Source organism: Onychostruthus taczanowskii, unplaced genomic scaffold (genome assembly GCF_017590055.1).
Source record: "Onychostruthus taczanowskii isolate IOZ18803 unplaced genomic scaffold, ASM1759005v1 scaffold58, whole genome shotgun sequence".
NCBI lineage: Eukaryota > Metazoa > Chordata > Aves > Passeriformes > Passeridae > Onychostruthus > Onychostruthus taczanowskii.
This window is the reverse complement of record NW_024503457.1, coordinates 4841217-4867945: the sequence shown is the minus strand read 5'-3', so window position 1 is coordinate 4867945 and position 26729 is coordinate 4841217. Positions and strand designations below refer to the sequence as shown.

Below are 26729 nucleotides of genomic sequence, written 5' to 3'. Positions count from 1 at the left end.
CTGCGCTCGCCGCCCCTGCGCTGCCGGGCTGCGGGCGGCTGCGCTGCGGGCTCCCCGCGCCGAGCCCGGCGCCTCGGTTTAGGGACTCGGTCTGCTTGGCCCGTCATCGTCCTTGGCGGTAAGAGGAAAAAGGATCCCTCTCTGGAGGGATGTGTTTCTGGAGATATTCAAACCCCACCTGGACGCCCCTGTATTCCGTGCCCTAGGTGACTGAGGCATGGCACGGTGTTGGACTAGATGATTTCCAGAGGTCTCTTCCATTCTGACTATTCTGATGCTCTGTGAGTTAAGGTGTCTTTGGGAGTATTTCTGAGCGCGTAATTAGTCAGGGTCTCGGTAAGTGGAGTGAGTTAGGGCGAGCTGAGGGAGAGCCAAGGTGTTGGCATGGTGGAGGTGCCTTCCCTAACTGGGAGCAGTGGTTTACTAGGGCTGTGCACCTGTAATTTACAGCTGGCAAGCCCTGGTGTAGTTTAGAGTCCATGAGTTCTCTGACTACAGACTTTTTCACTTCTGTAAGAATTTAGTTCCTGTGTTTCCCGAGTTTCGTTTCTCAGAAAAAGATTGACCGGTTTCACTTTCTCAGAAGAATCTAACCAAGGAACACGCGAAGCACTTTGTTTTCTTTTATGTACTATGTATTTTTATGTATGTCATTAATATTCTTGTCTTTATAGTAGTAGGAGAGGAGGAGGAGCTGGGATAAAATAAACTTTCTGTTACCATTTTTCATTGTATCTGGAAAAGGATCTCAGTGAGCAGCCTGATGTGATTCAGGGGAGCTGTTTAATCCTGAAAGATCCTGTTCTACTGCTCTTGAATTGATTTTTTTTTTTTTTAGTTAGAATATTCAGCACTATGTTGTGTAGTGTGAATACATCCATGTTCAGTGTTATGCAGTAGGGCTTTTGTGCAGGCCTTGTGTACATCATCATTATTTGTATCTCTTTCCCAGCAGCAACAAAGTTGTTCTGTGGTTTAATTGCTTTGGGTGCCGTTTAGGGCAGCCGGTGTCCAGGGCATTACTGTCAGAATCATAGGTGCTCTTTAATTGCTTGGTGTTTCTACTGAACTCAACAACAAAGTAAATCCTCTCCTGTTGTGCTTAAGACCAGCTGTGCATATTTACTTGTTTAAGTTTTTTCTTTTTTTTTTTTTTAATAAGTAATGCTTACAACTAATTGTATAAGCACAGTCATTGGTGGAAAATGTTACTGATTTTCCTGTTGTGTTGATTTTAGGAGGGGAGTGCTTATAAGGCTGCAAAGCATTTATGTTGTTTCCTTTCATCAGTGTTTAAAAGATGTGAAATGCAGCTCCGTGCTGACATACTTCAGTGTTTCCCTTTTATAGCAGGCTTCAAAAATACAGTCTGGAAACTTGAGGTGTCCTAGGAGGCCTGCTTTCATTTTTCACTGCTTCTTAAAGTTTTGCATGAATAACAGTGGTGAGAGAGGCATGGAGACTTACAATTCAAGTGAATTCAAAATACACAGACTTGTTTGCAGTCATAGATGTAACTAGCTCTAGTATTTCTTTGTTCAAAAGCAAAATTGTTTTTGAGCTGATGTTGAGAACTCAGGCCTTAATTTTGTCTGGTTTACTTCTAGCTTTTTGCTTGTAACTTCTGTCAGTTCTTTAACTCACTCCTTTCACTTTTCCTCCTGATCATGCTTCTGCCACCTTGGCTTCTTTGTTACTGCCTTGTAACAGGCAGATTGTTTCACCTCTTGCTCCTAGGGTGTGTATGCTAAAGTTATTTTAGTCAGAAATCAGCTACTGCGTGAATGCATTTTTTACCCAAATGAGAATGACTTAAGCAAAAGTTGCTTTTTCCTCAAGTATACTTAAACAGTAGCATCTGATGACAGCACACTACGGTAGGGCTAAATGGCAGATCTCTCTTGATTTGTGGAATATCTTTTTTCCTTGCTATATTGCACAGCAGTAAATGAAATGTAGGTGACACTAATCTTCCGCTCTCTTTAATGAGTAATGTGTGAACCATGTGTATAAAGGCTTGTTTTCTTCTTTTGTAATCTCTATCTTCCTAGTAACCTTTTTATAGCAAAAAATCTTATTCTTTTCATTCTTAAACCTACATCTTTCAGAAACAAACCCTTATATATGATGGGTGGATTTGAGCTGATAATGAATTGTCAAATTCAGTCACTTGAGTATTAGGCATTGCTGAAAAGAAAGGTCACTTGTTAGGGAATTACTGTTGAAGTACCAAATGTCTAAAATGTGTTTGTCATGGTTTTTCTCCTTCAGAAATCGATGAAAGGATTCCTCTTTGCCAAGCTGTATTTTGAAATTAAAGAATATGAACTTGCTAAAAGGTAACATGCATTGATGGACATTTTTTTTCTCTAAATATAAAAGAAAAGCTTTGTTTTTATGAAGTAGGTCAGAGAAACCAAGATAAATATCATGCTACTTTAAGCTAGCAGTCAATGTGGACAGTGAGTGCTATTTAGGTCTTTGTAAAACAATAACTTAAAAGAAGATAAGCTATATGGTACTGAAAAAACAAAAAACTTACCTGGCTGAATTGGCTTTTTTTTTTCTTCTCATTGTATTAAGTAGTCCTTACCATTTCTACGAATTCCTGCTTTTGTTATTTTAATCAACAGAAATACTGGCTGGTGAGTAAGTAGCATGTGTACAGGTATAAACAGTATTTCTGCTTACTTAAAGGTCCTGACAAAGTGTCTGGAACAAAACACATCTATACTTCTGTGGTCTGGCCAAAGCGTCTAGAACACAATGTGTCTGTGTGTCCTGTGTGGCAGATAAAGCTGCCGTTAGAGCTTGGGTGGGAGGGGGAGTATTAGTGAAAAATACTGCTCGAGTAACAGACCTTTTCCCCTTCACAGATATATATCTACATACCTCAATGTACAAGAGAGAGATCCCAAAGCACACAGGTTTCTTGGACAAATCTATGAAGCTGAGGATAACATAGAAAAAGCTTTTGGGTGTTACAAGGTAAGTGCTACATTCAGGTACGACCCCTAATGTTCTGCTTTATTCCTTTATAAAAGGACTTCTAAAACCCTTCTATGGCTGAACATTCTCAAAGCCATAGAAGAAAACACGCTCCTGGGAAAAGCGTGTCGTAGACATTTGACAATGGAAAGCACATGAACCACTGCAGACAGGATTCTTCACTTCATACCGCTTGCTTCCGTAGTATATTTTGAAGTTGCTTCCTTTGTTTTTCTTCTGGACTTGATCTTTGTGTTACCTGCTGTTAAATTCTCCCCAAGTCTTGCATGTACAAGCCTCTTGTACTACTGCCATAGAATCCTGTAATGCAAACTGTGATGACAACTGGAGTTTAGTTGCTGCTAGAAGACTGTAGGCTTACTGTGTTTTTTGTTTGGTTGGTTTTGAAGAGGGCAGGTGCAGAGGGGAGGGACAAATCTAATTTTGATTAGGCAAGCATATTATTGTCAAATTTCCAGTTGGGTTTGTCTTTGTTCTGGCTTGAGAGAGGAAGATGTGCTCAGAAGTCTGGCCAATACAACTCTATGCATGAAGTGCTATCACACTTCTTAAACTGTATCTTAATTTTTTTCAAATTTTTACACCTGGCTAGACTGGAGGTCATTATAGTCCTGCTGTCTGTGTGTAGCAGTAGATAGTGATAGACACAGAGGAAATGGTTTGCATTATTTCTTATGCTTTTCTGAATTTTAGCAGTTCTATTTGGGTGCTGTAAAGTAGTGGTAGCATGTAGAAAGGCTTTTCTTATATACTGTATTTATAGATTTAACTGATTTGAATAGCTGGGTATGTTTGTGGGGGTGTAACTCTTACCTGTTGCCTGTTGTACATGGATCATAAGTTAAAGTTCCCTTTTGTTTTTTTTTAAATCCTGTGTCTGGATGGGGAAAAATAGCGTTCTGTGGAGTTGAACCCAACTCAGAAAGATCTTGTATTGAAGATTGCAGAGTTACTATGCAGTAATGACATTACTGATGGAAGAGCAAAATACTGGGTTGACAGAGCTGCTAAGCTCTTTCCTGGGAGCCCTGCTATTTACAGGTTGAAGGTAAGTTCAAAATTACCTCTGTTGAACAAACTTGAACAAACTTTCAGCACCTGTCTGGAGTGCCTTTTGCATGGCACCTCAGTCGAAACTCTCACTAAATTATTTTACTGTCTTTAATGTTAACACTAGTAGATTTTACTCTTTCTAGTCTGACATCTTTGTCCAGTTTTAAAGGAAGCCGCAGCTGCATGCTTTCATACCCATTCTAATGTTCGAAGTTTAATCCTCTTCCAAAATGCTGAGAAATTATTTATCACAGTCAAGAAGTTAAAGACTAGATAGGTGTCATTTGTTCTTTCCATTGTGGTAGGAAGGTAGCCAGTCTGTGAACTTAGACTTTCTTACTTTACACTGTTTTTTTTTGTTTTGTTTTTAAATCTGTATTATGGTCATTTCTGTAGAGTGTGATAAATGCTGTAATTCTCAAATACCATGTAAATACTTTGTGCCATGCAATGTCACTTTTGCACAGGTATGTTAATTTTGTGTAGCTTTTTAATTTTGTGTAACTTTGGGCAGCAGCTACATTGAAGTCTCAAGGTGTCTGGGTTTTTTTAAAGATAGTCTATGGTGGGGTCTGTTGTCACTGAACCAAATGTTTTGAGAAGCATTTCTCTCTCGGTAAGAGGCAAATTCTTCTGAGGACTTTTCTTTTGTGATAGTCATGTACATTTTTAAATATTTGCATATTTAATCAAACTTTATGTAATACCTGAAAGCTATTAAGAGTACTCTAGCTAGAGCGATGTAGTCTATGTAGTGAAGGAAAGAATGATACCTAGTACTGTAGTTGCTCAAAAGACTCATGTGGGAAATGAAATATTGATATGTTGCCCTCATGTTTCAACAGGAGCAGTTGCTGGATTGTAAAGGTGAAGATGGGTGGAATCAGCTTTTTGACTTGATTCAAGCAGAACTTTATGCAAGACCAGATGATGTCTACATAAACATCAGACTAGTTGCGCTCTATCGTTCAAATAACAGATTAAAGGATGCTGTGCTCCACTGTCAGGAGGCAGAGAAGAGAATACCTTTGCAGTCAAGCTTGGAATGGTGTTCCTGTGTTGTAGAGACATTTGAGGTGTTTAATCATATTTTGATCCTGTGGTAGTCTTCCGTATCTTTTTACCTGGTCTATTTCTCTTAGTGTCCTTATTCTGACAGCTGTTTCTCAAGGCATTTAACTCCTTCAAATGCAAGTCTACTGAAACCAGTGGAACTACAAAATACTTCTTGTATGTGTTTTTTTTTTTAATTGGAATTTTCTCCTTAAAATTAAACTTTGTAGAGCTATTGAGTTTCTAACTTCAAAAGCTGAGTTAGACACAGCAGTTCCATTAGGGATAAAATTGCTCAAGCAAGTAGTTCCCTGGAACTTTGCTGCTGAAGAATATGTTAAGTTCTCACCTGTGAAACTGGATTATGCAATAAATACTACTAGTGTGTTTTGGAGAAGTACTGCCCTTGCCTTCATGGAAGGATGACTGTTCCTTATCCTGTGATGAACTTTCTTCTTTAGGAATATCTGGAGTCTTTACAAGACTTGGAGTATGATAAAAATAACTGGAGAACTATCAAGAAAGATCATCTGCTGGCCTATTCCAGCTTTGTCAAACTGACACTTTCTTCTAGAGATGTTCAGGAATGCAGAGAAGCACTTGAAAGGTACTGTTTAAACTTTTCTGTAGTAAGAAAAAGCCCTCTAGTAATTGTTTGGGGTCACATAACATCTGCCAAGCTTCTGTTTCACTGCTTATCTTGTTTTTGAATGGGAGAGGAGAGTCTCCGTACTGACCACCAAGAGTGTTTCTTACTGGGTGTGAACCCCAAGCTATCTTTTGACAGATGTTTGAATGGTCAGCACACAGCCATGGAGAAGACTCATTTATATCTGGGGTCTTTTTACCTTCTTTTCCTTTGGTTAAAAAAGCTGTTCTGTACTTCAGCAATTGACTAATCCAGATTTCCCAGACAATTGGAAAATTGGAAAATAACAAAACAACAAAAGTCAAACTGAAAAGCCAACCTCTTGTGTGTCAACTTGGTCCTAGTCATTCTATTATTAAATAACACAGCGCACTGGACTAATTAGGAACTTCGTGTATATAGTATAATGGGGAGGGAGGAAACCACCTGAAGCAAGAATAGCCTCCTTCAGAGAAAACTGGTGGTGTTACAGCTGGCTTAAAGGCTTACCATCTGCAGTGCACCTAGACTAGTATAAAATAGTGTTTTTAGCCAATAATTTAATTAAGATCTGTGTTTCTTTCTTGCTGTTATCTTTCCTTTGTTACTGGTTTTTGCTAACTTATTGTTGTTCCTCAGTAGTATAATGGCTGTTATGTTGCTTTCTGTAAAAATATTCTTGAGTCTGTTAATCTTGCATGAGTATTTGAAGCAGTACAGAATGGATGAGCAATATTTAATACCCAAGTATGTTTTATTTTATTTTTCTCCTCTAACATTGACCATGTTGGGTTTTCTGATTCTGATTTATTAGAGTTCTTTGAGGTGTTCACATCTGAAGCATTTCCAGATCATGGCAATGCTAACAGCCATTATAGTCTTCCAGTAATTGAAAAATTGTTTTAACTGTTTTCTGGAAGCCCTCTCCTGAGTGGGGCTTGTATAGTAATCTAAAGGCACTAGAATTTCTGCAGTACCTTCTTTTTTTGAAGAGCCTGTTAAACAGTGTTTTGGATCTTTCTGATAATGAAGAGAAAGGGCAGAATCAATAATACCTCCTGTATGTCTCTAAATCTGCAGTAGTGAACAATTTTATCCACACGGTTCACGACAGTAGTTTTAAAAGTAGCTGTGCAAAAATGTGATGAAAAAGACTGAGTATCTAGGTAATATTTACTGAACTTGAGAGCTTTGGCAGTTTGAGGTGATTATACTTTCTAGTAACTTGGGCTTAAGCAATATCGAAACAGTACTTGATTGACTCATGAAATTACTTAATTCACAATTAAATAGTGAGGTGATTATACTTTCTAGTAACTTGGGCTTAAGCAATCGAAACAGTACTTGATTGATTAAGAAGTTACTTAATTCACAATTAAATAACACAAACTAAAATCAGTTGCTATAGCTTTTACCAGGACTCTGTTTAAAATTAGTCTTCTCTGCATTTTAGCTTTGATCGTGCACTTCAGTCAGTAAAACCATATGTGAGTGCAGCTGACGAGTTGTCTCGTACCTATGTGGAAATGAAAGGACAGCTGTACATGCATGCTGGAGCTTTGCTGCTGAAAATGGCCCAAGACAATGAGACACAGTGGAGAGCTATGTGTGAACTGGCAGCACTGTGTTACCTCCTGAGTTTTCAGGTAAATGCGTTTTCAGTCTAAGCCTTCAGGTGATGCCTTTCTTGCAATTTTCTAGCTGTACATGTGTTGAATTCCTGTATTCCTGAGATGAACTAGTGTTTGTGTATCTAAAGGAGAACTCTGTCCTCACTCACCAAACCCTCCTCTGTCACGATTGTTTAAAAGTTTCAAATGACACAAATAGGGTAAAGTATACCTTCAATTGTTCCCCTTGCCACAGTAACCTGATTCTTAAGTATTAGTGCATTTATTGCCTGCAGTGTATTTCCTGTTTTTGTAATACAAGTACACATGTTGAGTGTTAAATTTTTAAAATATAATTTTTTTTTAAAAAATCAAGGTTCTTTGTCTTGACTGTCCTTTTTATACCATTGCTTGCATTTCAGATATTACTTGCTCTTGTGTACACTTAATGTTACTTTCAATAGGTATACTTGCACATCTGTGTACTTGAGGTGTGTTCTCTGCTCTCTTTGCCCATCCCACACAGAACCACAACCCAATATATGTACCTTCAAAATGAATAATGCCTGTTTTCCTATAGCTTTCTAATGCTAAAAATAAGCTTATTTCCTAAGTTCTAAGGTTCATTTAAATGTCCTGCTGTTACTGTGAAAAACCTGTAATTTTCTCCTTACTTCACCAGGTTCCTAAACCAAAGTCAAAACTCATAAAGGGGGATCAAACCGGACAAGATATGCTAGAAATGTTGGCCTGTGATCGAAAAAGCCAGTCTGGTAATAAAAAAATAGCTGCATAGTTCCATTTTATAAAGTGCTGCAGATTTACTGTAAAGTCTAAGATTTGTTAAAGAACACCTTTGTGTATCTTGTAACGTTATCAGTCCAACATGTAGTAAAGCCTTATAGATTATGACTACATATGTAAAACAAAACAGTAGTTTGGTTCTGACACCTAGAGTTACTTTTCTCCTCTTAAGCTGCTGGTAGAGTGTGTTCTCTTTGTTTCAATAGCGGTTGGGTTTTTTCCTCCTTTTTGACTTTCTAGCGTGCTAAGGTAGAATTTAGCTTTTATTGTCTGTTAAATCTACTGGAAATGGCTTCTGCCTGCTGATGCTGTTTTGCAAGTATTGTTAGCCCCAAGAGGGAAAGAAAATACTAGTTTGTTTCCCTGATCTTCTCATCCTTTTACTTGTTTATGAGCTTTGTTTTTTTTCCTGCCAAGTATAGACAGTGTTTCATTCTACAAAATTCTTAGAGGGCCTAGATTAAAACAGATGAAGCTGCCAGACACCAGCTTTATTTACTTCAGAATGAATTTCATTACTGCAGACTTCTGCTTGCATTACAGCTATAAGGTCACTTGCAATGCCCTTAGAATAGTCATGGTAGGAGGACTTTGTTTTCCTAAAGAGGTGCATTTACAAATTCTTTGGGGTTGCTGTCACTAAAAGCTTGGAAAGCCTGTGTGCTGAAACACTGACCTAATTACAGGGAGAGCATACCTGAACAGTCTGTAAGTTTCATAAGAGGAAATCCTGGTTCTCATCCAGCCTTCAGTAGCAAAGCAGTCCAGCATAGCAAATAATGCTTTCCTTGTGTTTACTGCTTTATGTGAAGTGATATTTTTGTTTTCTAGGTCATATGCTGCTGAATTTAAGTCATGGCAAGCAAGACTTCTTTAAAGAGGTTGTGGAATCATTTGCGAACAAGAGCGGCTCATTTGCATTGTTTGATAGTCTGTTTGAGAGCGGAGCTTCTAGAGAGAGGTCTTTTATTGGCACAGATGATATTGGAAATGTCAGTACACAGGCACCAGCGCAAATTGAACTTCACAAGTACGATATCGGTAAGAAGTGTTACTTTCTGAAATGCAACACAGCTTTGTGTACCATAACCTCTTCTGTAAATACTTGTGGAAGAGGTACTGGTACATAAATACTTATACTGCAACAAAAGACAAATACCTGGAATAGTTGTCCAAAGTTGCCTTAATGTTATAGGAAAGACTTATACTTTATTGCAATCTAAAGAAGTGCTTCTTCAGTAATTCCTTAAGGATTTTTGGAGAAGTAAATAAGTTTGCTAAAATTAGTTACCTATTGGACTGAATAAGGTGAGAATGGACATGATGAGAGTCACCCCTCAGAAGCTTAAGCAGTTGATGGCTTTGAGCACTTAGATGAACTTGGCATGTTTGTTGGTACTGAAGTTTGTAACCCTTTGTAAGTGAAACCTGGAATCTTGATGCTCATTGGTCTTAAAGTATCATTGGCCCCTCTGACAGAGTGCAATGTGAAACTGAGCTTTGATCAGATAGTAGTACTGAGGGCTTGCAGTTTGACATTTGCATCCAACCCTGTTTTTTGCACAGGTGCCATTAGATTGCACAGTGGCAGTCTCCAGCACCTCGTGTGGCTTGGCTTGCAGTGGAACTCTATGTCAGTCTTACCCCCCATGCGCAAATGGTTAAAACAGCTTTTTCACTTGCCCCAAGAAACGTCAAGACTTGAGACAGATGCTCCTGAATCTATTTGCCTATTAGACCTTGAAGTAAGTGAACTTTCAAGTTCTTTAAGGTACCGTACAAATTAAATTTTTTGTAATTAATAACTTTAATTTATTTTTTAAAAACAGGTATTCCTAATTGGAGTGATATTCACTAGCAACTTACAACTGCAAGAAAAGTTTAATTCTCACTACAGTGCACATCAGCCTCAATTCTTACCACTGCCAATATGCAAACAACTCTATACTGAGAAGCAAAGATCCTGGTGGGATGCTGTTCGTACTCTTCTTCAGAGGAAATCAGTGTAAGGCTTTTTCAGTTTGGAAATGTTTGATCAAGCCTTTAGGGAGTGTCTGCTACAGCAGTTTGGATTGTCCCTATAAATTCTTGTAAAATTATTTTCTTTTACTTATTTTTTACATTGAATCTTTTTGGTAGTAGGGATGCGATATGCTTCGAAGATTTCTGTAAAGGGAATTTTCATTTCTAACAATGTATTTCTTACCTAGAGGCAAATTAGGACTAAAGCTGCAGGCTGTATTAATCAAGTGAATGGTATGTGAACAGATGAAAACCACAAAATACTAATCAAGGAATGTTTCTTCTGATATTCAGACCAGGAACAGCAGCAAAGCTGAGGCTTATTGTACAGCATGGCATAAGTACTCTGCGAACACTGGACAAGCATGGCCTTCAACCTGCCTTAATCATACACTGGGCAAAAAGCTTGCAGAAAACAGTAAGCTCAGATTATTTTTAAACACGTGAAAGCAAAAGTGTTTGTCTAATTTTATCAATTATGAACAGGCTGAGGGGATGGGAGATGGGATGAATGTGTATTATTAAGAACAGCTCATTATTTTATCAGGCCAACTTATTGTTCTAGTCACTCTATGAAATACTCTTGTCTTAAACTGTAGTTTATTTTCTTTATGTATGTTAATTAATGTAGTACTCTGCTTAATGTCAGAGAAGGACTTTGGAACTCTTGAAGAAAATAGGAAAAGGATATGTAGGAATAGCATTTTGACTTGCATTTGTTGAAATAACATCTGCATCTATTCCCTTTTCTTCACCAGGGAATTAGTCTTAACTCCTTCTATGACCAGAAGGAATATATTGGGCGAAGTGTCTATTACTGGAAGAAAGTTCTGCCTATGCTGGAAACTATCAAAAAGAAGAGGAGTATTTCTGAACCTACTGATCCTCTCTTCAAACACTTCCATAGTGTAGACATTCAGGTACAGATCAATTGAGTCAGTTGAAGAGAAGGGTCCGTGTCAAAAATGTACGCATAGTTGTGGGATTTTTGTCTACATTGTACTATTCTATGTTGTTACTACTGTGAAACCCTTAAAGGTGAGATTTGGTAATAGTGTTTTGTAAAGGGGGAAAATTCTCTCCTTGTAAGTTTGCTCTTACCTTTGAAATGGTATTTATGATTTGAAAGCGCTGAACACCCTCAGTACCAACTTTCTTGAAAAATAATTCCTCCTGTGTTACAGAGAAAAAGGTTGTCATTCCATTGTTAAGTATAAGTTTTCCTTCACTTTATTTTGTAGGTCTTTCAGGTTGCAGCATATGAAGAAGAGGCACAGATAGCATTTGCTATGTTGGATGCAGTTGATGGCAAAACTGATGATGCTTTAATAGCATTTGAAGCTATTGAGAATGTGGTGTCATACTGGAATCTTGCCATGGTAAGTTTGTAAGTTGCATTACCCAGAAGTGATTCTCTTTATTCAGTTTCCTTCTGACTGATACTATTCACTCTGCATCCTGTTGTTCAGATTTTCCAAAGAAAAGCAGAAGAGATTGAAAATGATGTCATGCTGCCAGAAGAACATGAGGAGCGTAAAACTTACCTTCTTAAAGCCAAGTATTATCTAATGAAAATTATTGCGGAAAGCTCCTCAGATATGTCAGTTACTGAGAAAGTAAGTAATATTTGCTTTAAAAACTTCTTCCAAGGTATGCAGTAGCTTAGGTTACTGTTTGAAAAATTAAACCCTTTGCATTTAAGGTATTTTTTTATTCCAGGCTTTCAGGCAAGTTAATTTCTGTGTAACTTCTGTAACCTACCAGATCATGTAGTGTCCTGGCTACCCTGTGGATGAAAGCTTTAATGTGAACAAATAGCTTTTGCCACTGTCTTTTAGTTTGATAGTTTGAAAAAATAAAATAGTTTGTGTGAGTTGTTTACGTATGTGAATTCTAACAAGTTAAGAGCTTTGCTGAAAAAACTCCAGTGCTTACATAATGAAAAGACTTGTGAATTGCTCAGACAGAATTCTAAATGTGGTGTTTCTTGTTCTGAGGGAGAATTGCAGTCATGACTCATGTTTGAAAAACCTTTCTAGTTGCCAGTGTCTCTTGAAACTGTGAGAGAAGTGTTAGATACAGTGATCCAGGAACTTGGTGAGAACTGTGAAGAGGGAAGTCTTGCCTTCAGAAACGGTCTGTCACGAACTGTAGATTCAGCAATGAAACATTCCACTCCGTCACCAACCAAGTTCTCTTTTTCGCCAACTAAGACCTACAAGGTATGTTAGCTAGTTATTATTTCAGGGAATTGTTGTCTTGTAAGAAAAATTCAAATAAATCAATTAACTTTTTTTTTCCTAGTTCTCTCCAAAAACTCCCCCTCAGTGGGCAGAAGACCATAAATCTATACTTCAAATGATTTGTCAGCAAGTGGAGGCTTTAAAGGTAAAAATTCTGTAACCATATTCAGTAATGAACTGTTGGCCTTTTAGTTATGGTGAGGATCTAGTGATAAGAGCATGGGTGAACTTACAGTTCTGAGAATTAATTTCCATAAATAGCTGCCTAAAATGAGTACCAGAGAAAATTCTTTCACTAAAAAGCTCCTCTTTGGGACTTGGACAGGAGTGCTGAGGCAGCCCATCTCAGGGACTCTTTCTGTATGTAGAAAGAGTTCTGCTTTTATCAGCTTGGTTCTCCACTTGGTTCGGGGTTTTTTACTGGCTTGTTCTGGCTTTAGAATGGACGTACTTTTTACTTCATGGGCATGTCTTGCATGATCTAGCAGGTACTTCTTAGTTGTTTTGTTTGGCTTTTTAAATTTTTTTTAATTACCCCCAAAACTTTGGATTGAAAATGCTTTTGATTAGCAAAAGGGTGGCAATCGTGCCTTATATTTTCTTCGACAAATACCTGTACAGTTGATGCTTACACTCTTGCTTGGCATCCTGTCTCGACAGAATGAAATGCAAGAAATGAAACTTAATAATTCCAACACAAATGCATCTCATCGGTGGCCTGCTGAAAACTATGGAACTGATGCAATACCAGATAGTTATCAGAGAGCACAGAATCTTCATGAAGCCCCCTTAACAGGCAAGTTGCTGCAGAATTTTTATCTAAATTCTTAGCTAAATCAAATAAGACTTTTGAAAATAATGCTGAAATGTTTTAATGATTCACAGTTAAAAACTGATTACTGAGAGGAGTATGTAGAAAATAACAACAAGAAAAGATAAGTGTTAACTGTTTTCCTGGTGTTCCTTTTTAGTTGCTACCACTGGCCCATCTGTGTTCTACAGCCAGTCACCTGCCTATAACTCTCAGTATCTTCTGGGAACTGCTGCAACCAATGTAACACCAGCAAAGGTAAGACTAAATTATTTCCTTAAATTGCTTCCAATGATCTGAAAATGACTGACTGGTTTTGATTCTGTACACAGCTGGATGTAATTGCAGTTCCTTATGCAGAATTTGGTCAACTTAAACTACTAGGGATAAAATTATAATTTGTCTCCCTGCTTAAGCTCTGGGAGTTTGGGTGGGAAAGCTAGAAAAATATGTGTGTGCATTTATCCTACAGATATGTATGACAGCACTTAACTATTGTCCCCCTTAATTGTGTGGCAAAAGAAAATGGCAGTTTCAAAGCTTTTTTTCATGAAAAACCCACTCATATTGTGCCTCTTTTTCAATGTTTGTTCTCAAATGCCCATAAAGTTTTAAACTAAGGTAAAACTGGTTTAGGTTTAAAGTTGAAAGCCTGCCTTTCTTTTAAGAGTACCTGTTACATGGGCTTCAGCCCTTGTAACAATCTTACAAAATCAGTAACATTTTGTCCATAATAAGCAGAGCACTTTGTTTTCTGCTTTTTCTTTAGCCTCCTGTCTATGGCATGAACCGACTTACGCCTCAGCCACATATATATTCCTATCAACCACCACCCATGCATACGCCACCTCTGCAGAACACTTCTGGTTGTATGTTTTCCCAAGAAATGTATGGCCCGCCTCTACGTTTTGATTCTCCTGGGACTACACTCATTTCTCCTCGTACTGCTGATGACTATTACAACTACAGTGTTCCACAGGCAAGCACCAATCCAACACTGCCTAAACCGGGGTATTTCACCAACCGTTCAGTCACGCCACCCACCTTAAAGCCTGCAGAACCAAAAGCAATGCCTAAATTTGGACAGCCAGGAACAGCAGAAGGATCAAAACCACCTCTGTCAACACCAGCACAGCCAAGTCAGCCAACAACTTTTAAATTTAAACCTAACTTCAAGTCTAATGATGGGGACTTCACTTTTTCTTCTCCCCCTCAAGTTGCACCACAGCCCCTTAATGCACCTTTTAATAGTAAAGAAAGCCTCTTGGATCTTCTAACATCTGACAAACCTTTACAGGATGATAGATACGTTGATCAAAAGCCAGTTAGCGATCCCACAAACAGTTCAAGAAATGTCTTCAATTTTAGCAATAAACATGTTCCAGGCATGTCTCTCCGAGAAAACACCGGACAAAATGTACACAAAAATGTGGGTTTTGAGAAGAGTGATACATTTAGTGTTCAAGAGTCAAGTAAGCCTGTATTTATGGCTTCAAATTCAGATTTGGCCAATAGAAGTCATGAAACAGAAGGAGGAAGCACCCATGGTGGAGATGAGGATGATGATGGTCCTCATTTTGATCCTGTGGTGCCACTTCCTGATAAGATTGAAGTAAAGACAGGTGAGGAAGATGAAGAAGAATTCTTCTGCAACAGAGCCAAGCTCTTTCGTTTTGATGCAGAATCTAAAGAATGGAAAGAAAGGGGTATTGGAAATGTGAAAATACTGAAACATAAAGTATCTGGCAAATTTCGTCTCTTAATGAGACGGGACCAAGTGCTGAAAATCTGTGCAAATCACTACATAAATACTGATATGAAATTAACTCCAAATGCTGCATCGGATAAGTCATTTGTATGGCATGCTTTAGACTACGCAGATGAATTGCCAAAACCAGAACAGCTTGCAATTAGATTTAAAACACCTGAAGAAGCAATGCTTTTCAAAAAAAAGTTTGAGGAAGCACAGAATATTTTAAAATCCTTGGGATCAAATGCTGACACGTCTGTGGCTCAGAGCAGTGGGACTGCAAAAGAAACAGCAAATCAAGACACCAAGGAGCCCAACAGAACCACTTCTGGGACCATGAACTTGGGCTTTCAGTTTCTAAAAGATGGAACAAGCAGTGAACCTGACAGCAAAGGCACCCTTACAGCTACATCCACTGCATCTAGCACTACCATTTCATTTGGGAAGGATGCTCAGCAAGCCTGTTCTTCTGGTGGGTTTGGTGGGTTTGGGCAGCATCTCTTGAAGAAGGACCAATGGGAGTGTAAAGTATGTTTAGTTCCAAATGAAGCAAGTGTAAAGAATTGTGTATCATGTGAAAGTCCAAATCCAGGTATGTGGCAAACACACAGCACCCCTATGACTGGCTATGCAAGTTTGAAACCAAGTGGTAACACAGTGCAGGACAAATTTGGCTCTCCTTTTGCTAAAAAGGAAGGTCAGTGGGACTGCTCTGTATGCCAAACCCAAAATGAAGCAGAAGATGTGAACTGTTGCTCCTGTCAGAGTCCAAAACCTCAAAATCAACCAAATACATCCACACCTTCTGTTCAGGCATCTGCTGCTCTGGGGCTTGGTTCCATTGCTGATACAAGTAAGCCGCAGAAAAATGGATTTGAAGGGCTTTTTGCTAAAAAGGAAGGTCAGTGGGATTGTAGTACTTGTCTCGTGAGGAATGAGGGTTCTTCGCTAGCCTGCGTAGCCTGCGAAACGCCGAATCCATCTGCTAAGCCAACTGGTGATACTTTGCCAACTCCTGCTTTTGGCTTGAAAAGTAAATTGCCTGAACTTGATGGAGGACAGTTGGGAACAGGCTTTAAGTTTGGTCTTGAGCAAGGCAAGACACCACCATTTACATTTCAGATTTCTTCTGATACTGAAGCAAAGTCTGCGAAGGAAGGATTTAGCTTTTCAATGCAAATGCCTGCAGGTGGATTTAAATTTGGGATACAGGAGTCTAGTAAAAATACCAGTAAGAAAGATGAGCCATCCAAAGAACATACAACTGGTTTCTTAAAAAGCGTTGATGAAAAAGACAAAAAGGAATTGCCTTCAGACAGTGGAACTGGATTCCAATTTCAGGAAACAGCAGACAAGGAGAAAATTGACTTTGTTTTTGGGCAAAACAGCAGCACTTCTACTTTTGCTGAGCTTGCAAAAAGTACTCCTAGGGAAGGCTTTCAATTTGGCAAAAAGGACCCTAACTTCAAAGGCTTTTCAGGTGCAGGTGAAAAGTTGTTTTCTTCACAAAATTCTAAAACAGATCAGAAAGCAAACACATCTGCTGACCTTGGTGAGAAGGATGATGATGTGTATAAGACGGAGGACAGTGATGATATCCATTTTGAACCTATAGTTCAGATGCCTGAAAAAGTAGAGCCATTTACAGGAGAGGAAGATGAGAAAGTGTTATACTCACAGAGAGTAAAGCTGTTCAGGTTTGATCCAGAAACAAGCCAGTGGAAGGAACGTGGGGTGGGCATTCTGAAGATTCTTAAAAACGAAGTTAATGGCAAAGTAAGAATATTGATGCGGCGTGAGCAAGTACTGAAGGTGTGTGCGAATCACTGGATAACGACAACAATGAACTTGAAACAGCTGTCTGGCTCAGACAAAGCATGGATGTGGATGGCCAATGACTTTTCTGATGGTGATGCAAAGTTGGAACATCTGGCAGCAAAATTCAAGACACCAGAGCAGGCTGAGGAGTTCAAACAAAAGTTTGAAGAATGTCAGAGGCTACTACTAGATATACCACTGCAGACACCCCATAAACTTGTTGATACAGGTAGGACAGCTCAGCTTATACAGAGAGCAGAAGAAATGAAGTGTGGCTTAAAAGATCTCAAAACTTTTCTGACAGATGACAAAATGAAACTGTCAGAAGAGGAAAGTGGTGCTGGTACAAACCCTGTTTGTACCAGCAGTACTTCTGATTTGGTTATAAAGCCACATGCTGAAAGTACAGGCCCTACTCTGGAGTGGGATAACTATGACTTGCGTGAAGAAGCATTAGATGATAGTGTAAGTAGTTCTGTATATGCATCACCTCTTGCAAGTAGCCCTGTAAGGAAAAATCTGTTTAGATTTGGAGAGTCTACCACTGGTTTTAGTTTCAGCTTTAAATCTGCTTTGAGCCCATCCAAATCTCCTGCCAAACAGAATCAGAGTAGAACATCAGTAGGCACAGATGAAGATTCTGATGTTACTCAAGAAGAGGAAAGAGATGGACAGTACTTTGAACCTGTGGTACCTCTGCCTGATCTTGTGGAAGTGACCAGTGGTGAGGAAAATGAGCAAGTTGTCTTCAGCCATAGAGCCAAACTATACAGATATGACAAAGATGCAAATCAATGGAAGGAGAGAGGGATTGGGGATATCAAGATATTGCAGAACTATGACAACAAACAAGTTCGTATAGTAATGAGAAGGGACCAGGTACTAAAACTCTGTGCCAATCACAGGATAACACCAGATACGAATCTACAACAAATGAAAGGATCTGACAGAGCCTGGGTATGGACTGCATGTGACTTTGCAGATGGGGAAAGAAAAGTAGAACTTCTGGCTGTACGGTTCAAGCTGCAAGATGTTGCAGACTCATTTAAGCAAATATTTGATGAAGCAAAGCATGCCCAAGAGAGAGAGACACTGATAACACCTCTTTCTTCTCGTGCCAATACACCAAAGGAATCTCCATGTGGTAAAAATGCTGTAGCTGTGCTAGAAGAAACAACCAGAGAAAGAACTGATGTCAGCCATGGTGATGATACTTCTGAGGCAACTGTAGAGGCTGCAGAGGTGTCAAATACTTCTGAAACACCAACAAAAGCAGTTGTTTCTCCTCCAAAGTTTGTATTTGGGTCTGAATCTGTCAAGAGCATTTTCAGTAATGAAAAGTCAAAGACATTCACATTTGGAAATACTTCAGCCACTGGTTCTCTCTTTGGCTTCAGTTTTAATCCCCCAAGAAAGAGTGAAGGCCATATTCCAGCATCTCAGAACACAGCACAGAAAGAGCCAGAAGTCTCTGAACCACCAAAAATCTCAAGTGCTACTCAGAAGCCTGTAGACAGCAAGGTAGACAACTTGCCAGCTTCATCACAAGATGGACCGTCTAACTTCTCATTTAGAATTCTGGAAAAAGGTATGAGTTTTACTAGTAATTTATTCAAGTATGCAACTTACTAAGCAGTCAGCTCTCTGCTATTCATTATTTATTCTCTTGAGAGTAGATAGTTTCTTTCAGTTTTGATGCAGGTATCCACATGTTCTCCAGAGGTTCAACTAAAGAAGGTAATTTTAAGTCATAATATTAATTTTCAAATAAAAATGAAAATGTATGATGAAGGATGGAAATTTGTTTACTGAGAACAGAGTTTTCAGGTAGAGAGCTTAAACTCTGAAGTGCTGCATCTGAATCTTTGATTTAAATGCTCAAAGAATTTGTGGATTCGCTCTTGGGACTTAAATAGGTAGTTGATGTTGTATGTACCTGGGCCTTTGCTCTGAGTGGCCAAGTGTGAGAACATCAGATGTATGCTTCAGCTAAAATTTGCATTATTCCCATAATTAAGTAGATGGGTATTGTAAAACTTGTCTATACCTTTGTTTCAAGTGTTAAATACTGGCCTCTTCAATTTTGGTTGTGCAGCTTAACATCAGATGTCAGCCTGCTTCCTTAGCCTGAGAAGAGATTGTGGTGCCATACTCAGTTGTATGGTTTCTCTTAGAGCCTGGAAAAGTTGCACAGGTAGAAGCTGTGGCTATAACCTTACAGGAGCTCTGTAATGTGCTGAAGTGTCTTTGTGAGAAGGATGGGATATCTCAGAATTATGAACACATCCTGTCTCTTTATTAACTTAAGTGTAGTAAAGTGACATGGCAGAAGATGGTAGCTGCAGTGCATTCACATGAGTTGGATAAGCTTCTGTAGAAACAGATGAAATTTCCTGCTGCAAAATATGACTATGGAATACTTGGAGAACATAGATAAGTCTGTTCTATCCTTTTAAAATTCCAGGTAAACACTTCTATACCAACAATTTATTTTTTTAGGATTTAATTTTAGCCTCTTTAAATCTAATCCAATGGCCTTTTGGACAAGCACATCCTCCATGCAACCTGATAGTAAAGGTATTTACACACTGCACTGAATGTGTGATAAAAACACTCTAGCAGGCATGGACAATAACCCAGCTGGGTCAAAGCAGCTGGCTCAGTAATCCTTATAATTAACATGCATGCTGAAGGAGAGTACTTGAAATTGTGTGTCTGACTACTCAATTTGTCCTGTTAAAGAATGTCTCTAGCCCTTTGTATGTTTACATGAGCCAGCACAATGGATGGCACTGTTTAAGCTTTTGGCTTCTGTTTGCCTTATTTTTTGAGGATATGTGCCCTGCACTTCTTTCATCACAGTTTTACTATGCGTGCACACTGGATCTCTTAAATTCCATTTTTCTAGAGAAGTTACATTTTTGTTTTCAGAGAATGTCTTGTGGTGCCTGATGTGGAATCTCTGTGTCGATGAAATAGTCTGAAGATCTTGAGACAGCTTATTCAGTAAAGAACTTGAATGTATTTAGCCTCTGTGGAAATGTTCTCTTCAGTTTCCCAGTTGTCAGTGTTAACTGCTGTGCTTTTATAAAGAAAGAGTGCACAGAAGTGAGAGCCACCTTCATGTATAATCTGAAGTCTACTTTAGCTGGTTAGAAAACTTCTGCCCATTTATAACCAATTTGTTTACATTCAGACCCTGTAGACAAAACTGTTACAGCTTATAGTTTGATTATGTGTTACTACCAGTGTGCTGCTTGCAAGTATGCTTGCTGTAAGCATGCTCAACTTGCACGGTTTTAAAAGTATTTTAATTTTAAATAACAAACTTTTAGTCTGCATAAGAGTCTTCCAGTATTAGTGTCTTACATTGTTTCAAAGTGTCAAAATATCACTTGATAAGCTGTTTTTACTTGAACATTGAATTCCTGTTCTGTATACATAACCTAAAGTCACTTGCTCTGTGTTTTAAGCATCTGTGTGGATGGAGTGTATGAACAATTCAGTTCTGTTTTCATATACAGTGTCCGTAATGTGGAGCGATGAATCATTCTGCGCCAATGCGCACAAGCAAGAACTTTTTCTACCACAAATTGATCGTGGTTTTATATTGGGGCATATGGCAGGGGGGGATGTATTTTAAATACAAACAAAATAAGCCTTTCTGGTACTTAAGACTGTTCTTCACTTCTACTTTTCTAATAATTAGGGTATGATTATATTTTTAGTGATTTGTTTACAGTTAATAATTGCCTTCAGTGTAACTTTTTGGTCTTTGAGCCCTGACTTAATAGTAAAGGATTTTGAGAAGTCCTTCCTAAATTAGGTTTTCAAGCCTATCCAATACAAATATGATAGGAATGTTTTTTATGGGGAACTTCTTTTGGGGAGTGGCTCCTGAGCTGTGCTAGAAAAAAATCTAAAAGAAATTTAACCTCAGTGGTTCTGCACCTCCACGCATTTACGTTTTTCTCAGGTCAGGTCATAAACTTCTTGTAAGTTCTTATTCTAGTTTTGGCTGGGATAAAGTTAATTTTTTCTCAGTAGCTGACACAGTGCTGGGTTTTGGACTCGGTGTGAGAACAGTGCTGATTATACACTGATGTTGTGGTTGCTGCTAAGCAGTGCTTATCCCAAGTCAAGCACTTTTTTTTTTTTGTGTCATGCTGTGCCATTGAGGAGGTACACAAATAAAAGCTGGGAGGGAGCTTTGCTGGAGCTCAAAGTGGCTAAAGAGATATTCCACACCATAGAACATCATGTCCAGTTTATAAACTGGTGGAGTTATCTGGAAGAGGGGCCAGTAGGAGTGTGGGAATGGAGTCTGGCATTGGTCAGCAGGTGGTGAGCAGCTATATTGTGCCTCACTTGTTTTTCCTTGAGTTTTACTTTTTCATTTTAATATTATTTATTATATGTCACTTCTGTTTCAGTTTCTAAACTGTTCTTATCTTCACCTACGAATTTTACATGTGATTCTCCTCCCCATTCCACCAGGTTTCAGGATGTGAGCCAGCAGCTCTGTGGCACTTCATTGCCAGCTGGACTTAAACCACACCAGTGCTTTACAAGTTTGAGTTGTGTCAGTTGCAGGCTACTGTACCTGTACTGTACCTGTACCTGTTACATGCTTTAGGGTTTTTAAACTGGTGCTTTCCTCTTATATTCAGAAGATATTCATTGGTCAATACATGAGGGGCAATATCAGTATTGTGACTAGCTAGAGATTTAATGTCAGTTCAATCAAAAGTGAAAATACAGTACAGCATTGAAAAGAGCTGTTGTGCATGATATTGTCCTGAATTTTGTTTCTTCCATATTCTACTCCGGGTGAAAAAATCTGCGCAATTGTTAGTAATCTGTTATCCCAAAACCAGGTCTTTTTAGAATACGTTGTATCTATGTGTGGTGGTTTTGTTTCATGGCTGTCTGTGAAGATAAATATTTAAGGTGTTTGTCACAGTGATCTTTGTTGTTGAAGTCTTTTATCATTTTGAGTAGATGTTTGGAACACTAGAATATTATTCCAGTGTTTGGTGGATCAGGTTCAGTGAGAACTTTACCTATTGACTAATCTGAAGTGACCTTAAATGTATTTCTCTTACTCAGCTATTTTGCCCAAAGGGTACTGAGAGAGACTGTATGATAACTCTTTTTAAATGCTGTCAAACCTGATAAGCAAAGAGTGTGGTAAAAACACTGGAACAGTGTATTTGTTGCCATGGCTTCTAGCTAGTTTTCTAGCTCAAATTAAAGAAAGCACATACTTTTTACCATCTACCTGACTTGAAAGAAGTGTTTTGTTATATTCAAAGATACATTTTTGAAAATTTTGTGATCCTAAGAAAAGCTGCTTCTTGTTGTAGAACTAAATGTTCCACACTTAAACCTCAGGTAAACTTGATGCAAACTGAGTCCAATTAAGACACTTGCTTAACTAACTGGAAAGAATAAAACACACAGTAATATGCAGGATATCTGCGTATCTTCATAACACAGTACTAGATGTACTTCTAATCCTTAAACCAGCTGGGGTGGCTGAGTTTTTGGACAGGATTCTGAGAAGGTGTATGAAAACATGTATGTCTTGCAGTTGTGATATAAACTTAGAAATTTGCTATTCAGGAATTTTACCCTACACATACTTTCTGCAGGCTCAGAGAACTTACTGAGATCTAAAAATCTGAGCAAAAAGAATTAGTCTAGGAGAGTGCTGGTGATGGGTTTGAGTTACTTTGTAGCTCTGGTGTATAAATGCCTGAAATGATCAACTTGTAAACAAAGGTGAGGCAAAGACTGAAGAAGTAATACTGCGAAAAAATACAAGTTTGAATCGGTACTTGGGATTTTGCTGTTACTTTACTTTATGCTCTTCTTAATCTACTGGATGATTAAGTAAAAAATAAAGAAAACTGCTTTTAATAAGCAGACTTATTTTAATGTGTTGGTTGTCTCAGAGGATCAAAGGACATGTCTGTAAACATGTTTTCTATGTCCTTTTCTCCTTTTGCAATGATAAGTTAAATTGGATGATGAGAAAAATGAATGTTTTTCAGGAACTGGGTACTACTTTTCTGCTGGGTACTGGTTTCTAGATGGATATTTAGGTTTCCTCTGATTACACTGTGCCACAGACATAGAAAATTATTTTTTTTAATGAAAAACTCAGCAAGATGTTGAGACCACCCTTCAGATACTGACTAAATTACATCTGGAGAACAGATAATAGGCTATTAGCAAATAGGCTGAGGTACTAAAGCAATTATTTTGTTCTTAGAAACAGCTGTTGTGGCCGTTGATGTGCTTATGGGGTAATTCTTAAAAATAATTTACAGGTTTATTTCTTAGCCCTTTATCTCCAAATTCCCCTTCTCAAAACAACACAACCTAAACAACCAGAACCCCAACCCAACCATATCTAAGGTTTAAATTGCTATATCCTCTCTCTTTGCTTCCATTCTCTCATAATAAACTCAAATACTTGTTTCCAAAGCTGTCTTGCAGCCATATATTTTATCTGAAGTTTGCTCTAGGCTTTACTTTCGCTTTTAACCTTTGCACTGATCATGGATTGTTCTCAATACTGGTGGAAGGAATAAATTAATGTTGAAGGTGAGAAGGAAAAATCTAACTGATGGTGATATTTCCGTGCTGCAAAAGCTAGTTAAATAGGCTGAAAGCAATGGTTTTGGTTGTTTGATAGTGGAACTAAGAATTACCTTACTTTTGTAACAATCAAAGTTTCAGCAACAGCTATTATGGAAATTTATTGTTAGCTAATAAAAAGCTCAGCTATCCTATAAGTAATCTGAAATGAGTTCTATTCAGTTGCTTGAACAGATTGTTGTTCATAACTTCACTTTTTTTCAGGCCTGAAGTTTGCTTATTTATCTCTATTTGTCACCTCTGTCACTCTTCTTTGTAGCTGTCTCTTATTTGACATGAGGACTTACTTAAGCAATTCTTTTAATAATATAGAGATGCAGCCATGTTTTGTTTTAATGCTTGAATTCCAAAAACAATAGAACAGTATGTAAGTTTTGCTGTTCTGTCCTTGAATCCTGTAAGTTTGATTTTTCTTTCCTATCTATCAGCAGAAAATATGTAGGCCCTTAGAATTAATTCAGTTCTGTAATAACGTGGGGTTAATGTTATTTCCGGTTCTGAAATTATTCAGTTTTAATTGTTTGTTCAATTTCTGTAAAAAAGCTGAGAAGACCACAGTGTCAGAGGATGTTCCATCTGATGAAGTTGTAATAGTTTACGAGTTAACACCTACCCCTGAACAGAGAGCTCTTGCTGACTTCCTCAAGCTCCCTTCAACATTCTTCTGTTACAAGAATAAGCCTGGATATGTGAGTGACGAGGATGATGGTAAGGAATGCCAAAATTTGTATTTCTACTGCCTTTTTGTGGGGAAAGGGTGTAATACACTGCACTGGTGCAGCCCCACCTTGAGTGCTGTGTGCAGTTCTGTGTAAGAAGGATATCAGGCTGTTGGAGGGTGACCAAGGTGAACAGCCTTGAGTTCCAGAATCAGGGGGAATGGCTGAGGTCACTTGGTTTGTTCAGGTGGGAGAAGATAAGGCTCAGGGGTGACCTCATCACAGTCCAAAACTTCCTCAAGGGATCAGCAGAGGAGGAGGTGCTGATCTCCTCTTCCTGCTGCTCAACTATAGGACACAAGGAAATGGAGTGAAGCTGTCAGGGAACTTCAGATTAGGAAAAAGTTTTTCTTTGAGAGGGTGGTCAGGCCCTGGAACAGGCTCCCCATGACAGCAGTTAGAGCAACACACCCATCAGAGGCCAAGCAACATCTGGGTGATGCACTTTGTCATATGGCTTGGTTTTAGGTAGTCCTGCAAGGAGCAGGGAGCTGCAGTTCGTGATCCTTCCAACTTGAGATACTCAGTTAACACTGTTAGAACCACTGAAATATTTTTGTGTGGGCCAGTGACAAGTAATCATGTCAGTGTCCTTATAGCCAAAGATGTACACTCAAGTCTCCAAAATAGAATAGTACAGCGGAGGCCCAGGAGTGACTAAAGGGTATTTGTTTGGTGTATTATGGGTGCTGACATCATTACCAAGGCATATGTTTAGGTAAGAGGTATTTGAGCAAGAGACCTGCTTTAGTAAGTATTTTGAGATGAATAGGAAGCATTTTCTATTAAAAACAGTCTAAGGTTCCCTAAGTGCTATAGTAATGAGTTATTTTTCTTCTAAAGCAAATTCCTAATACTATTAGTGAACTTACTTTGACAAACCTTACTGCACGCAATTAAGATTTATTTATTCAGCAGAAAATACTTAAAATGGAAGTTCTCAAATACTGTATTCAGCAGAAAATGGGAGAAGACAAGCCCCCTTCCGCCTTGAGCTAGCAAGTTTTTATGTAAAAAATCTTCAGTCTTCTTTCCCAAATCTGTTTGGTGGTAGTCTTAGTAAAATCACTCAGTAAGAAATAAGTTTCCTAAAAGCAAAACCTGTGCCATGTATCTGTAGCAATCTAGGCTGAGAAAAAGTGTTAACACACTCTGGAGCACATGTAAGCAAAACTGGAAGTGACAGCTTACTTGTTGACTTGTGTAACTCTTAAAATATAAGCAAAAATTTCATATGCCTGCTAGCCTTGTGAGGGAAGGGCTTAACAGACTTCTCTGACCAAGAGTGTGCCTGAGAACTTACTCTTTTTTTCCTGTGTTTAAGATGAAGACTATGAAACAGCTGTTAAGAAACTTAATGGGAGACTCTATCCCAGTGATTCAGAAGAGAAAAAGAAAGGCCAAGGTCCCATAAAAGGTATGTGTTAAGAAATTTTAATTATTGTGCTTCATGTACTGAAACATAAACTCTTGAATCTGAAGGACACATGGGCAGAGGTTAATTTTATGTTTCCTGGGATGACTTTTAGAAGCAGAGATGGTGGGTGCAGAAAATCTGCATCTCAACGTACAGAGTTAAGCTCAGTATGTTAAACTGCTGGTTAGCAGTAAGGGGTACCTCAAAGAGAAATGTACATTCTAGGTGATCTCTAAACAAGAATATCAAAGTCTCTTCCTATCTTGAGCTCCTTCTGAATATGAAAAATTTGAAAAATTCAGCTTGGCATATTACTGCTCAAGAGAAAGTTGTCTACATCTTTGAATACTTGCTACTTCTGCAGTTACTAATTGAAGCTTGTGAGTTAATGTTCACTCTAAAATATGCTATTTGGTCTCTATACTAAAAATACAGGTGTAGACAACTTGCTGATGTCTGTCTGTGTCTCAGACTGCAGTGTTACATTACTCGAAGGTGGGTACTTCTAGAAGTAAAGTTTGGGGTTTCTTTGAGGATATGTGCTAGAAGGACTGATCCATCTGAAATATGAGGAGATACTGAAGATACTGAAGGAAGTCATTAATAGTGGCAGCTGCATGATGAAATTTCCATCATTGCATGGAAATTCCCTGATAACAGTAAAAAACCACAGATTATGTATTTTCAATTCTAGTCACTCCAGGTTAGGTTAGTCTTCACTTCCACTATTTAAACAGTAACGCTGTCTGTGAAGCTCAGGAAATCTGTCTTCAAGTTGATCTGGCTATTATGAGGTTAATTTATGATGTCAGGGCTAAAAATTATTTCAGCTATTTTCCATTAATTCTTTACAGCAGGCCTTGCAAAGAAAAGTGAATTCAACAAGGAAAGAGAATGTGCTGCTACTTTGGAAAAGAAGCCAGCTCCTGAGGAGAAAGATGAAACAAAAGCTCTGCAGGTTCCTTCTGCATCTGTTTGTGGTGTCAGTACTGATACCAAAGGTGACCGTGTGGAAGACTTAAAGTCAGAAGCTAAAATTCAAGAAATTAAAGTAAGAGCTAAATCTTTACTCAACTTCTTGTTATTAAACTTGTACAATTACTTCATATATGTGTAAGACAGTACA

The 26729-nt window shown here is 38.4% G+C and overlaps 1 protein-coding gene across 3 annotated transcripts in view; it reads left to right on the top strand.

Annotated features, from left to right (window-relative positions):
- The window catches only part of LOC121343225 (E3 SUMO-protein ligase RanBP2-like), a 33591-nt gene that overhangs the window by 356 nt on the left and 6506 nt on the right, over positions 1–26729 (top strand). Inside the window, exons 2-24 of one of the 3 annotated variants that reach the window (XM_041418206.1) lie at positions 2272–2339; positions 2877–2988; positions 3905–4057; positions 4908–5138; positions 5577–5722; positions 7197–7389; positions 8036–8126; positions 8989–9198; positions 9724–9902; positions 9987–10162; positions 10474–10597; positions 10938–11099; positions 11421–11558; positions 11649–11795; positions 12219–12401; positions 12484–12567; positions 13083–13218; positions 13394–13491; positions 14003–18389; positions 19301–19378; positions 24011–24175; positions 25511–25603; positions 26461–26654. In XM_041418206.1, the coding sequence (XP_041274140.1) occupies positions 2272–2339; positions 2877–2988; positions 3905–4057; positions 4908–5138; positions 5577–5722; positions 7197–7389; positions 8036–8126; positions 8989–9198; positions 9724–9902; positions 9987–10162; positions 10474–10597; positions 10938–11099; positions 11421–11558; positions 11649–11795; positions 12219–12401; positions 12484–12567; positions 13083–13218; positions 13394–13491; positions 14003–18389; positions 19301–19378; positions 24011–24175; positions 25511–25603; positions 26461–26654 (7548 nt within the window). Of the gene's footprint in view, positions 1–2271; positions 2340–2876; positions 2989–3904; positions 4058–4907; positions 5139–5576; positions 5723–7196; positions 7390–8035; positions 8127–8988; positions 9199–9723; positions 9903–9986; positions 10163–10473; positions 10598–10937; positions 11100–11420; positions 11559–11648; positions 11796–12218; positions 12402–12483; positions 12568–13082; positions 13219–13393; positions 13492–14002; positions 18390–19300; positions 19379–24010; positions 24176–25510; positions 25604–26457; positions 26655–26729 lie in introns of all 3 variants that reach the window. The other 2 variants (XM_041418205.1, XM_041418207.1) reach the window with 2 other exon arrangements.